General features: G+C 40.5%; 1 protein-coding gene across 2 annotated transcripts in view; it reads right to left on the bottom strand.

Annotated features, from left to right (window-relative positions):
- Window positions 1-356: 356 nt before the first annotated feature.
- LOC149439107 (uncharacterized) overlaps window positions 357-15220 on the bottom strand; it is a 44191-nt gene continuing 29327 nt past the window's right edge. The window contains exons 2-3 of one of the 2 annotated variants that reach the window (XM_089659442.1): window positions 14734-14861; window positions 357-3598 (exon numbers count right to left, since the gene is read on the bottom strand). In XM_089659442.1, the coding sequence (XP_089515568.1) occupies window positions 587-3391 (2805 nt within the window). In that variant the 5' untranslated portion in view covers window positions 3392-3598; window positions 14734-14861 and the 3' untranslated portion in view covers window positions 357-586. Of the gene's footprint in view, window positions 3599-8913; window positions 9626-14733; window positions 14862-15220 lie in introns of those variants that run through there. The other variant, XM_089659443.1, reaches the window with a different exon arrangement.

Here is a 15220-nt window from a genome sequence, read left to right as displayed (position 1 = left end):
ATATTCATACCTGGAATTCCTCTTTAAGGACCAGTTCACACCAGAATGTGCATACCACATTCAAAACGCACAGCACTTGCAATCTGCAGCGGGTGCCTGCATTGGATTGCATGATCCAGAAGTACCATGCAATCCAGTTGTACTGCATTTTGTAAAGTAGTACATATACTACACTTTCTGCGGTCCAGTATGATTGCAGCCTGAAATCACACTGCGTCACTTGTGAATAGCATAGGAATGCACAGCACGTTCCTGTGCGATTCATGGTGTGAACCAGCTCTAAGTTTAATGTTTGTCCACAGGTGGTTTTTCCACTGTAATGCAATATTTTGCGATAATGGGTATACAGCTTTGAATGCTTGCCAATGCTATATATTTTTTATTTTATTTTTTCATACTTGGGTGTAATGAACAATTGAACAACTGTAGTACTAATATTATCAATGGGAAAAGATATGTACAGATTACATTCAGTGTAAATAACAACAGTTTGTTTTGCTATGCATTTATACTTAATAATGGGAAGGCCACTTACATTGCATAAGCATTATCTGCCTCCCAAAATATCTACTAAATAATATGTAGCCTATATAGCATTTGCCTCTTCTGACACCTCATCATTTGCCAAAGCTTGGTTTACCATATGCCAAAAAACAGCTGTAGCATTAATGTTCTTAGGCCACAGGAGGTATGTCTTCTTTTTTAATACCCTCCTAAACTGATGATAGAAAGAAAGTCTATGATGGGGGATAGGCTCTAAAAACAGTAAAATCAAAACTTCACTTTTCTCATCAAAAAGACGATAACTGGCAACTTGCATTTCCTTGGAACACCATTCACTAGCTAAGTAGTGTCTACTGATCACACAAATTGTTTTTCGACTGCTATAAATGTTATCTATAATATTGTCCACAATGGCTTTTCCTGGTTCAAAGTCTCGGTGATGAAGACAGAGCTTCCACTGATAATTTTTTTCAAGGTTTGGTATAAGCTCATGGAAAACCCATTCTTCATCATGACAGTTGTAGGAAATGAAAGCATCATACTCATAGTTTTGTCTTATCCTTTTGTGTTTCTTATCATGTAAATAACCAAGGATAATGTAATAAAAATACACCACTTGCCATCGCCATAATTTCCAAACTGTTGAAAACAACAACCAAATGCTTATGAACACAAAAGTCGACAGAAATAGATTAAAGTCATAACTAGGCCCACAGGAATCAATGTTGAAGGTTGACAGTCTTTGTCCTTTGCTAGATTGGGGATAAGCACATTGGTAATCATAGAAATTGAGTACTTGGGTTTTTACATCATCTTGGACCCACTTTATAAACCATTTGTTATCACAGCTGCACAGCATTGGGTTATTGCTCAAATCGAGGAACTTAAGAGAAGGCAGTGCCTTACATTGTGTTTCATTAAAAGTGTTTATTTGGTTACCTGAAGCTCGAAGAAAAATTAACTTGGAAAGATTTAAACTAACTAAAAAGTCAAGTGATTCAAGTGTCATTTTTTTCAGATGAAGTTCAGTCAAATTACAAACTGGCTTTAACAGTTTTGGACACAATATTGGTATAGGGTTATTGCTTAAATCCAATTCGTGTACCTGAGGAACGTATGACAGTACATTGTTGTCAATGGTAGACAGGGCTAGATTTCCTAACTGAATCTTGTATAAAGATACCAAGCCTTCAAATAAGTTGACTGGTAAATTCCTCATTCCGTTATGACCCTGACTGTTAAGTGCAAGATGCTTTAGTGACTTCAAAGAATGGAATGGTGGCACGGTTAGTTTTTTTGCGGATTCATACTCTATATAATTGCTGAAAAGTTGAAGTTCATCAAGAGATTCAAGCCCTTGGAAAGTATTATTTTGAAAAGAGTCTTTTGTTAGTTTATTGCTTCCAAGAAGTAATGTTAACAGATTTTTCAGACCTTTGAAAGCTCCTGGTTCTATGTAATTTATCTGATTGTCTACCAGGTTTAGTACATTTAAAGAAGTTAAAGTTTGAAAAGTATTTTCAGAGAGAGAACTTAACTTATTTGTTGTTAATATCAGGTACTGAAGATTTCTGAGATTTGTTCCAAATGACTTTGAAATATCAAGGAGATAGTTTTTTCCTAAGTTTAAATATTTTAGACTCCAAATCTCAGACAAGGAGGAGTGGAAAACAAACATCTTGTTTCCAGAAAGATCTAGATTTTTCAGTTTGCTGAATGATTTTGTGTCATTTAGGTAGACTTCTGTGAGATGATTGAAACTCAGGTTCAGTCTTTCCAAGCTGGCCATCTGGGATAAATCACTGGGAAGAGCAGATATTTTGTTACTGGCCATTGTTAGCTGTTCAAGAGAAGTCAGATGATCAAAGGCAGACACAGGTACAAGCACAAACTGGTTGTGAGATATGTCTAGAAATTTTAATTCAGTACAGTTTTGAAAAGTATTTTGTTGAAACGCACTGTAATTATTATACTTGAGATAAAGGGTTTCAATTTTGTTGTGTTTACGGCATAGTTCTTGGATAATATGGTCAGAGTCAGCAAGGTTTAAATGACTGAAGTCAACTTCTTTCAATGAACTACAGCTAAGGGTCTGGATAACCTCTAATATAGCTGTTGGGCTTAAACTTACACCTTCCATGATTATCCTCTTTAGCCCCCTCAGGAAGCATGAGTCTTTAACTGTCCATGTAAATTGGGGACCAGAGAATGATATATTCAAGGAGGTAAGACCCTTTAGGACATCAGAATTAAAACTGACTGAAGCAAGTGGATTTTTAGATATGTCAATTGTATGGAGTGAATTAGAAACATTTTCAAGGTCAGAAGATAGAAAATTTTCAAGACTAATATTTGCAATGCCTATCATTACTAAACTATTTATCTGAAAAACTGAACGTAGAGATCCAAGTGTCTGAAGCGGGTTAGATGACATATCAAGCACCTTCAGATTTTCTAGAGGAGAAAAAGCCATTGGCAGTATAGAAGAAATATTGTTATCACTTAGTAATAGAGTGCTAACACTCTGCAGACCTTCAAAAATACTATTATTTAGCATCAATAAAATATTGTGATTGAGGTTTAGTATTTTAAGCTCCGTTAACGTCTGAAAACTTCCCCTCTCAATAACGTGGATATCGTTGTTTGATACATTTAGTTGTTGCAGATGAGTGACATTGCTGAAATCTGAAGTCTTTATAACTTTTATCAGGTTGAAAGAAATATCAAGAATTAATGTTGTGTTAGGGAGGTGCTCAGGTACATGTTTCAAGCCTCTTCCATAGCACAGAAGTTTTTGCTGGCCATGAACATCACATCCTTGTATTGCAAAGCAGTGTCCTTGCTGAATGAATAAAAACTTAACAAACAATGCTATTGGCAGCAACATTTCTAAGATCTGGACTATCGGAAACCGATGTACGTAATGGTAAAGAAAAGCAGTCCAAGTTAATAAGGAAAATATACAAGACTCAGCTGGATTTCCTTCTACTTCATAAATACAGTGCACAGGAATGGCTAGTGTCCCACTGCTTTTTTTTTAGATATTGTTAGAAGCATTCCAGCCATGTGTAATCTGACCATGAGGCTCCAGTTCCTGAAAAACAAATAAAAGAACAATTCTTAGGATTCTATTTTCAAACAATATATTGCAAACGTCACTTACTTCCCAACCAACAAATCAAATATATTTTATGTATAATATGTTATTGTTCATTCACCCTTTTACTTTCATTACACATTGGGTTAATAACAGAAAAAAAATACATTTGGTCCAAGAATAAAATAACCCAGTTATGACTAGAAACCAGTCTGCTGGAAACTTACAATCAGGGGTGGACTGACAAATCATGGGGCCCCCGGGCAATAGGGGATCATGGGGCCCCTCTGTCCTTGCCCAAACACAAAAAAGCCTATGAAAAAGGTACTAGGGGCATCTCATGGGGCCCCCTAATGGCCCCGGACCCTCGGGCAGCACCAGAGTTTCCAAATGGTCAGTCCGCCCGTGCTTACAATATTCCCGCTTATGTACAAATAATATGCTTTGGATCTTTAATTCTTTTGGAGAAGAAATAAGATGACTTAGCAGTGGCTGAGATCATACTTTCTATCGTTCAGAGATAAGAAATAGAGATTCAATATAAATATGTAGGCAAGGAACACACTCCTGCCACACCTCTAGTAACACAGACCATGAAGAATTAATATGCAAAAAAATGATATCTGTCTTTGGGAATAAAAAGTGAAGGTCTTTGGGTATACACATTTCCAACCAACAGTGAACCTTTCTTAAAGCCCAAATCCAGGCTGGTTTTAAATGTTCCTGAGAAGTGGGGTCTTTCCCGCACTGCATTTGTTAAATGCTCATTTGGATGGAAGGAGGGAATAAGTACAAATACTTACCTTATTCCTTACTCCCCTAGCAGCTGTCCTCTGCTCTCTAATGATCCAGGTTGTGGGCAAACCCTCATCTCCCTCCCATAAAATGCAGGACTGCTGGTCCTGCATTGTATGTGATGACATCAGAGAACTGCAACCTGTCGGGCAGTGAAATGAAGTAGCTTTAGAGGATTAGTCGCATAAAGATGGGGAAGCCTGCAGGAGTGAGGAATAAGGTAGGTATTTGTGCTTATTCCTTTCTCCCTAGCCAAATGAGCATTTAACCCTTGCAGTGGAGGGTGGGGCACTGCAAGGGTACATTTAAAAGTAGCCCAGAGCTTTAAAGCCGAGCTCCATCCAAAAGGGGAAGTTCCTCTTTAACCACTTCCCTAGCAGGCATTTTTACCCCCTTCGTGCCCAAGCCTCATTTCAGCTTTCAGCACTTTGAATGGCAATTGCGCGGTCAAGCAACATTGTACCCATATGAAATTTTTAGCATATTTTTCACACACATAGAGCTTTCTTTTGGTGGTATTTAATTACCGCTGGGTGTTTTATTTTTTGGCACTATAAACAAAAAAATAGCAAAACATTTGAAAAAAAACGTTTTTCTTTGTCTCTATTTTAAAAGTTTGCAAACAGGTAATTTTTCTCCTTCACTGATGTGCATTGATGAGGCTGCACTGATAGGCAGCACAAATGGGCACTGATAGGCAGCACTGATGGGCACTGATGAGGTGGCACAGATAGGCAGCACTGATGGGCACTGATAAGCTACACTGATGAGGCAACACTGGTGGGCATTGATGAGGAGGCACTGATGATGCTGCACTGATATGCAGCAATGATGGGCACTGATGGGCAGCGCTGATTGGCAGCACTGACTGGCGGCACTGACTGACAGCATTGACTGGCGGCACTGCTGGGTGCAACTGATGGGTGGCACTGCTGGGCACTGACAGGTGGCACTGCTGGGCACTGGTGGATGGCACTGCTGGGCACTGATCATCAGTGCCCTGATGATCGGTGCAGATGATCTCTGTGTCATTTGCCAGTTATCGGCAGTACTTTCCTCACGCTGTGACGGCGTGAGGAAAGTGCTGACGATAACCGGCAACTGTATGTACATTGTGATCTACTGTAACATTGGACACAGCTGACCACATGGTAAAAGGCCACTGTGATTGGCATTTTACCACATCATGTGATCAGATGTGTCCATAGGACACAGCAATCACGGAGAGCACCGGGTGCGTGCAGGAGGGCGCATTCTGAGAGGACGTCATATGAACTGGACAACAACGCTGTAGCTGTCATTCAGCTATAGCATGGTTGGCAAGTGGTTAAAGATTGATCCCCCACAGTGTGACTGGAGCTCCGCTTTAAGCTGAGGTTGCCAAACTATTGCAACCTTCAGGGGCATTCAGTCAGGAAATTTTCATTTGACATTAAACACAGTAGACAAGTTGCTTAGAATGGGGCACATCAGGGGCTCCACGCAGTGGCATCAGATTAATCTAGCACATATTCAAAGCACCTAATACTAACATCATAGTACATTGCAAAGAAGTGTATGTCCATTGCCAGGCTCTTTCAGCAATATTGCTCCATGTCTTGGACATTAGGGACAAAACATGCTTCTCCCTACTGCAAGAGAGGACTGTCACTATCTAGCATTCCCATTCTTACCCTTGTGGTACAGATACTATATACTATTTATAGGCATTAAATGCAGTTAATTAACAGCCAGTAGTTAACCAGGACTCAGCTGAAAGGAATGGGCACTGATCCAGCTTGGCATTGGCAACCACAACACTTACAAGATAGACTGCAAAGCCTCAAAGAGGAACACTTCCAAGCACCGTAAACTCCTGTCTCCTATCTCATCAGCCAGGGACAAGGGAATTCCCAACAGCTGCTATAAGGGGGCACTGGCATGTGATCTTTCACCTTTGGACTACAATTTTTTAGCTGGTATCAAGGAAAAAAATCGGTAGTGTTGTGGGAGAGAAAAATCTGAGCAATGTAGGGAGCTGTTTCTGCATTTAGATCCTTTAGGAGGCTTACAAATGTTTTGGAAGCCTAGGTTTGTTCAATTATCACGAGTATTTCAGACAGAAGATATCAGTCCATTACAATCTGAACACATGAAAGATGTGGGTCTGTGGCTGAATCTGTTACTCCAGCGAAGAACACTGTCTTTTAAAGACCCACTCCAGGCAACTAAAAAAATTATTTCTTGCAGTGAGACTGTGTCCACATTGCAAGGGTAAATAGATTGTCTAGGGGAGAGGAGAAACAGTTTTATTTACCTTAAATACATTAAAAATGCAGCGCTACTCATAAACATAAAAAACATGAATAAGTGTATACGTCCACAAATACTACAGTGATACACTGTGTGAAAATCAGTGAAATGTTACTCACCTAGTGCCAACATAAATAAGTGGAATCATGCATATAATACTGAATACAATACCACAAATCCGTGTGATAAAATTATGCCAAATAAACAGTGATGGTGACTAATAATAAATATGTGTCTCCACTACTAAGGAATATACATGCGATCTATTCCCAATGAACCACCAGACAAATATGTATCTCTTAAAAATAAAATACACATATATATAAAAAGCAAAAACAATAAATAAATATATATACAATCATATATATACAGGTGAAACTCGAAAAATTAGAATATCACGCAAAAGTTAATTTATTTCAGTAATGCAACTTAAAAGGTGAAACTAATATATGAGATACTCATTACATGCAAAGCAAGATAGTTCAAGCCGTGATTTGTCATAATTGTGATGATTATGGCTTACAGCTCATGAAAACCCCAAATCCACAATCTCAGAAAATTAGAATATTACATGCAATCAATAAAACAAGGATTGTACATAGAATAATGTCGGACCCCTGAAAAGTATAAGCATGCATATGTACTCAGTACTTGGTTTGGGCCCCTTTTGCAGCAATTAATGCCTCAATGTGGCGTGGCATGGAAGCTATCAGCCTGTGGCACTGCTGAGGTGTTATGGAAGACCAGGATGCTTCAATAGCGGCCTTCAGCTCTTCTGCATTGTTCGGTCTCATGTCTCTCATCTTTCTCTTGGCAATGCCCCATAGATTCTCTATGGGGTTCAGGTCAGGTGAGTTTGCTGGCCAATCAAGCACAGTAATCCCATGGTCATTGAACCAGGTTCTGGTGCTTTTGGCAGTGTGGGCAGGTGCCAAGTCCTGCTGGAAAATGAATTCAGCATCCCCATAAAGATCGTCTGCGGAAGGAAGCATGAAGTGCTCCAAAATCTCCTGGTAGACGGCTGCGTTGACCCTGGACTTAATGAAGCACAGTGGATCAACACCAGCAGATGACATGGCTCCCTGTGGAAACTTCACACTGGACTTCAAGCATCTTGCAGTGTGGGCCTCTCCATTCTTCCTTCATACTCTGAGTCCTTGGTTTCCAAATGAGATTCAAAAGTTGCTCTCATCAGAAAAGAGGACTTTGGTCCACTGAGCAACAGACCAGGTCTGTTTTTCTTTAGCCCAGGTAAGACGCTTCTGACATTGTTTGTTGTTCAGGAGCGGCTTAACAAGAGGAAAATGACATTTGAAGCCCATGTCCAGGATCCGTCTGTGTGTGGTAGCTCTTGATGCACTGACTCCAGCCTCACTCCACTCCTTGTGAAGGTCCCCAACACTTTTGAATGGCCTTTTCCTGACAATCCTTTCCAGGCTGCGGTCATCCCTGCTGCTTGTGCACCTTTTTCTTCCACACTTTTCCCTTCCATATAACTTTCTATTAATGTGCTTTGATACAGCACTTTGGGAACATCCAACTTCTTTTGCAATTACCTTTTGAGGCTTTCCCTCCTTATGGAGGGTGTCAATGATGGTTTTATGCATAACTGTCAGGTCAGCAGTCTTTCCCATGATTGTGATTCCTACTGAACCAGACTGAGAGACCATTTAAATGCTCAGGAACCCTTTGCAGGTGTTATGACTTAATTAGCTGATTAGAGTGGGACACTTTGAGCCTAGAATATTGCACCTTTTCACAATATTCTAATTTTCTGAGATTGTGGATTTGGGGTTTTCATAAGCTGTAAGCCATAATCATCACAATTATGACAAATCACGGCTTGAAATATCTTGCTTTGCATGTAATGAGTCTATCTCATATATTAGTTTCACCTTTTAAGTTGCATTACTGAAATAAATGAACTTTTGCACGATATTCAAATTTTTCGAGTTTCACCTGTATATATATATATATATATATATAAAACCACCAAATCAGTGCAACATAAATGTGTGTAAATGTGCATACAAGTGAACAAAAACAGTGTAATCACACTCAATAAAGGATCAAACTCCAACGTCTGATCTGTGCTCATAAAGTCCAGTAAAGATGGATCATAACACTTTATCGCATGAACGATGACACTCGTGTTGATATTGTGTGACAGTAGATTTAACTGCTGACAGACGACAATCTGACCACCGGCTAGATAAGCCTCTCACCTTAAAACTTTGATCCTTGCAAGTCAAAGCGTTTTAGGGATCCCTCTCTTAGATCCTTCAAGTCTGCAGCCACTCCACTGATCTGCTCCCACCGCACACAAATCTCCTCAAACAGGTCAGCACTCAGATAATGGCTCCTCTCCAGATAGGGTCAGATACAGCGCCAATATCTCATTTGAAACATAAAACACATGCTTCCATAGTGTAATATGTTTATTTCCAATGAATAGGGCAAAGGACAAATAAAATACGCACTCACATGTATCTGCAGTAATCACAGCTCAAAACCTCATGCTTTTGGGTGTAGTCTGTATGCATGGGTATACAAAAAAGGTGTGCTAAGATGGCGTCAATGCCGGAAGTGTGTCACTACGTCAGGCCGACGCGTTGCGTCACAATCCCATGTGACTTCCTCAGGGCTGGTGTTCATAGCGATGAACCTCCCTTAAATGCACAGCGTCATAAGAGAAGTCTCCCCCGAGGGCGGATCCCTCACTCAATGGAGAATCCACCCTTGTCTCCTGCGGCCATGTTTTAGTAGCCCACAGGAAGCATCTACACTACCCGGCAATAAATACTAGTATATATATCAAACGGGGTCATAAATTAGATGCCTATCTCTAAGAGAATTCCTTCCACATATACCTATAATCATATATATATAAATAGGTAGGCGGATGGACACCTTAGCCCACAAATATAATCCATATACTCCTATCCATATTAGATAAAATCAATAAACATTACAAAATTGATTAAAAACTATAGGGTTTCATAATTAAAACTATAAATAAATATTTTTTAAAATAACTCCATACACATTATTCATGACACCTTTAATAAATAAAAAATATAAAATAAAAATAAATATAAAACTAAAAATATTTTTATTAATTATATTATCAAGCCCTGAGATCAATATGGTAAATAGATATCTTTTTAAAATAAATAAATATATATATTAATAAAACATATATATTTATAAAAATGGGATCCATATATATCTAAAAAAACTCCACCCCTATTAGGCTAATGAAAAACATACAAACAGCATCCAAAAGCTAGAGTGTACAAATAAACATAAAAACATAAATACAAATGACAATATTATTATAAAAATACACAATCTCCAAGCCAAAAAAAAGAAACATATACCACATAAAACATCCCTACTTAAACCAGATACTCTACTTCTACAAGACATCATACCCCAACATATTTAGTAATCTGAGATAAAACAATTTAAATCGAATTTGATATTTAATCCTTTAGGGGCATGTGTTTGCACAGTGTAAATCCACTTTGACTCTAATTTACTAAGGGAATGCACCTTATGGCTCCCCCTCCAATTTTTCTTGTACCCATCTCCCTCCTGCCTTTCATTTCCAAGCTCCTTGAGCGCCTGGCCTACAATCGCCTAAGCGCCCACCTCACTGATAACAACCTCCTTGACCCCCTACAGTCTGGCTTCCGTCCCCTGCACTCCACCGAAACCGCCCTACTTAAAATCACCAACGACCTCCTAACCGTCAAAGCCAATGGCCACTATTCTATCCTCCTGCTCCTCGACCTCTCCGCGGCTTTCAACACTGTTGACCACCCTCTCCTCCTTGCCAAACTGCACTCCCTTGGCATCAGGGACGCTGCTCTCTGCTGGTTCTCCTCCTACCTTTCCCAACGCTTCTTCAGCGTCACCTACAACACTGCCACCTCCCTCTCCCTCCCCCTCTCTGTCGGGGTCCCCCAAGGTTCTGTCCTGGGGCCCCTCCTCTTCTCCATCTATACCTCCTCCCTTGGCAAACTTATTCACTCCCACGGCTTCAATTACCACCTCTATCCTGACGACACCCAAATTTACCTCTCCACCCCCCACCTCACCCCCTCACTCTCTGCCCGCATCACCCACCTCCTAAACAACATATCAGACTGGATGTCGCTCCATTTCCTCAAACTTAACCTATCCAAAACCGAGCTCCTGGTCTTCCCCCCACCCCGTGCCCCCCCCCCCCCCATCCTTTCCATCACTTCTAACAACGCCACCATCTCTCCCACTCCACACGCCAAAGTCCTGGGTGTCACCCTGGACTCCCACCTCTCTTTCCTACCCCACATCCAACTGCTATCTAGATCTTGCAGGCTCCACCTCCGCAACATCTCCAAGATACGCACATTCCTCACCCCAGACACCACCAAACAACTCGTACACTCCCTTATCATCTCACGCCTGGACTATTGCAATTCCCTTCTCACTGGCCTACCCAAACGAACGCTATCCCCACTCCAGTCGATCCTAAACTCCGCGGCTAGACTCATCCACCTTACCAACCACTCCACATCTGCCTCCCCCCTCTGCCAATCCCTTCATTGGCTCCCGATTGCCCAACGCATCAAATTCAAACTGCTAACTCTGACCTACAAAGCCATTCACAACGCTGCCCCAAACTACAAAACTGATCTGATACCCAAATACTACCCTACCCGTGCCCTCCGCTCCTCACAGGACCTCCTACTCTCTAGCTCCCTGGTCTCCTCCTCCCACGCCCGATTGCAGGACTTCTCTAGGACTTCCCCCATCCTCTGGAACTCCTTCCCCCAATCCATCAGACTGTCACCTACCCTCCTCACCTTCAGGCGCACCCTGAAAACCCTCCTCTTCAGAGAAGCCTACCCCAACCTCACCTAACACCTGACCTCACCTTACAACTAACCTCCTCCACTCCTCCCACCACTCCACCCCCCACAGCCATTTTCTCCTGTACCACCTTCCCCTCCCTCCTAGATTGTAAGCTCGAAAGAGCAGGGCCCTCGAACCCCTCGTGTATTGTATTGTTACTGTCTTGTCTCATGTTCTGTCCCTCCTGCTACTGTACAGCGCTGAGCATACCCTTTGGCGCTATATAAATACTGTATAATAATAATAATAATAGTTAGTAATTCCCCAAAATTTCAGGTCCGTGGGATCCTTATTATGATGCTTTGAAAAGTGCTTCGACACACTATGTTTTGGAAATCCCTTTTTAATGTTTTGCACACGCTCACGCAATCTGACCCAAAGGGGTCTTTTTTTTCTCCCCACATACTGTAAACCGCAACTGCACTGCAATGCGTAAACGACCCCCTCAGTCCTACATGAAATAAATTCATCAATATTATACTCTTTTGCTTTTACCAGATGACACAAAACTATTCCTTTTCCGATTCTTTCCTTTTGTGGCTTTGCAAGCATAGCATGTCCTACACGGGAAGAAGCCTTTTTGATCTAGAAACGTTACTTATTTATTTTTAATGGGAGGGTCAAGAACACTTTTAACTACTCTATCCCTCAAAGATAGGGCTTTCCTATATCTAAATATTGGGAACTCCGATATTAGATCCTTTAAAACAGGATCAGCTTTTAATAATGACCAGTGTCTTTTAAAGATAGTCTCCACCTTTCTATAATTAATATTAAAATCTAGACAAACAGCTAATTGATCTACAAGATCATCCTTTTTCTCTTTATCCTTAAGAAATGAGTTTCTATCTGTATTCCCTATTTTTTGGGTCACCTCATTAATTTTGGGTTGAGAATATCCTTTGTCCACAAATCTTTGACCTAGTTCTTTTACCTGGTGATAAAAGTCTTCCTGTGTTGTACAATTCCTCCTAAGTCTGATCACTTGACCTTTTGGTACATTAAGTAACCACGGTGGATAATGACAACTATCATGCGGAATACAGCCATTCCTGTCAACACTCTTAAAAAATGTCCTGGTGGTGATCCTCCCTTGCTTAATCTTAATATCCAAATCTAAAAAACTAATTTGTTCCTGATCATGTTCCCAAGTAAAATGAATATTTTTGTTATTAACATTTAAATTATTTTAAAAAATGTAATAAATCCTCTTCTTTACCTTTCCATAATAGGATAACGTTGTCTAAATTTTTTTTTATACATAATTAATTCGCTTGGGGGTTCCAAATATACCGCCTCTTCCTCCCAATGTGCCATAAACAGATTAGCCACACTAGGGGCAAAACGAGCCCCCATCGCCACACCTTTAATCTGGTTATAAAAGGAATGATAATAATAATTGGGTTTGGGGTAATAAGGTTTAAAAGGTGGACGATATGGCTTCCCATTCATATTACTCCTACCCTGTGGTTTCTTATGAAACGAACCCCCATTCTTGGGCCTCCATCCATTGTGTGGTGTATGATATCTTAATATAAGATGTTATAGTGAGCGCAACTTAAATGCAAAAAACGTATAGATGTGTATACACAAAAAGTGTATAAATGCGTATACACAGAGAATGTTACTGAGCAGCTGATACACCGAAAAGGTAACCAAATAAAACCTCCAATCAGACATATATGTTACGTAAAATGGTGCAGCGCTAAATACTAGAGCACAGTTAATATACACAATATATATACATGCGTGATATCACTCTAAGGGTGATCAATGAATATAAAAGTTCGATGCAATAGTGCGGATCATATAAAGATCCTAATTCAAGGTGAGTGGACGTCCTGATCCAAGGTGTGATGATAGGTGTGATCACACAAATAGGTGAAAAACGCACTCACCAGATGTGCGTTTAATACACGCAATATGTAATCCTGCGTCACCAGGGAAAGAAACGATCATCAGATCCCAGATCAGATTGTACCCAGATCACCATCCCGGCTCCACGGAAGTAAGGTCATCCGAAACCGCTACCAGGTATCACCACCAGGGTCCTGAGTCCTCCAGACGGGCACAGCTTTTTACGTCAACTGCTGTTTATCAACACAGCTGACCTTCTCTTTTCCCTGAGGTTATGTTACTCCATGTGCTGGCGTCCATCTTGGAATCCAAGATGGACGCCAGCACATGGAGTAACATAACCTCAGGAAAAAGAGAAGGTCAGCTGTGTTGATAAACAGCAGTTGACGTAAAAAGCTGTGCCCGTCTGGAGGACTCAGGACCCTGGTGGTGATACCTGGTAGCGGTTTCGGATGACCTTACTTCCGTGGAGCCGGGATGGTGATTTGGGTACAATCTGATCTGGGATCTGATGATCGTTTCTTTGCCTGGTGACGCAGGATTACATATTGCGTGTATTAAACGCACATCTGGTGAGTGCGTTTTTCACCTATTTGTGTGATCACACCTATCATCACACCTTGGATCAGGACGTCCACTCACCTTGAATTAGGATCTTTATATGATCCGCACTATTGCATCGAACTTTTATATTCATTGATCACCCTTAGAGTGATATCACGCATGTATATATATTGTGTATATTAACTGTGCTCTAGTATTTAGCGCTGCACCATTTTACTTAACATATGTGTATGATATCTTCTTTCCCCTTGTGGGTAATGCATTTGGGGATTCTCTTTTACTTGGTTTCTATAAGGCACTGGATTTTGATAAACCTGCCCCTTAGTGGATTCTATTCGTACTTCCTTCACAGGTGTAGTATTAGCTGAACTAAAATCTGTTTCTCCATTGGAGGATTGCCATTTAAACTTGATCTTTATTATAATCATTCACATCTCTTTGATATTTTTTCATCTTTTTATTTTTCACTTCTTGATCTGTTTTTTCTAAATTCCTATTAAGTCTTTTTGCAAGATTACCCATTTCTGGGGAATCTTTCATGGGTTCCATTTTTTCTTTAATATCTAAAATCTGTGTCTCTAAAATCTGCATCTTCTTCTGTTTTCGTTTTAATAAAAATCGAATTAATTCCAAACCCTGTTCATGAAAAAAATTAAACCATTCATCTTTTGACTCTTGGTCTATCAATCCATCACTTATGGGGACATCCCACCAGTTTTACTTACCTGATCCTTTACTCCCCTGCAGATGGTGCCCCCCCTGCTCGGTCGGTGGACTGCTTCTCTGCGTCATCAATTCCAATGTAGGGCTATGGACTCTGCTTTGGTCATGAAGGTGTCAGGATCCTAGAACACTGGAAAGTGAAGAAGAGGAAGCCGCTGAGACCCATCTAGCTGAATCAGGCAAGTAAATCTCTTTTTACCCCAGACCAATATAAGAAATTATTTGCAGCCCCACTGCAAAGGATCATTTTTTAGTTGCCCAGATTCAGGCTTTAAGACCTGCTATCAACCAGGCCACCAACACTGTGTTGAGGAAGGGTATGTGTTTTTCACTTAATGAGGGCCAGTGCAAATGGCCAAATTCATGTTGCTACTGCCATGAGTGCTCCTTTTGCAATGGCTCTTACTCCCTTATTCACTGTTTTAAATAAAAAAGAATCTACCAAGTCAGTATGGAACAAAACAACAAGGAAGGTTAGAGGGCCCTTTA

This window comes from Staurois parvus, unplaced genomic scaffold (assembly GCF_062004578.1).
Source record: "Staurois parvus isolate SC_StPar_1 unplaced genomic scaffold, SC_StPar_1.0 ptg001158l, whole genome shotgun sequence".
In the NCBI taxonomy this organism is placed as follows: Eukaryota; Metazoa; Chordata; class Amphibia; order Anura; family Ranidae; genus Staurois; species Staurois parvus.
This window is presented reverse-complemented; position numbering and strand designations above follow the sequence as displayed.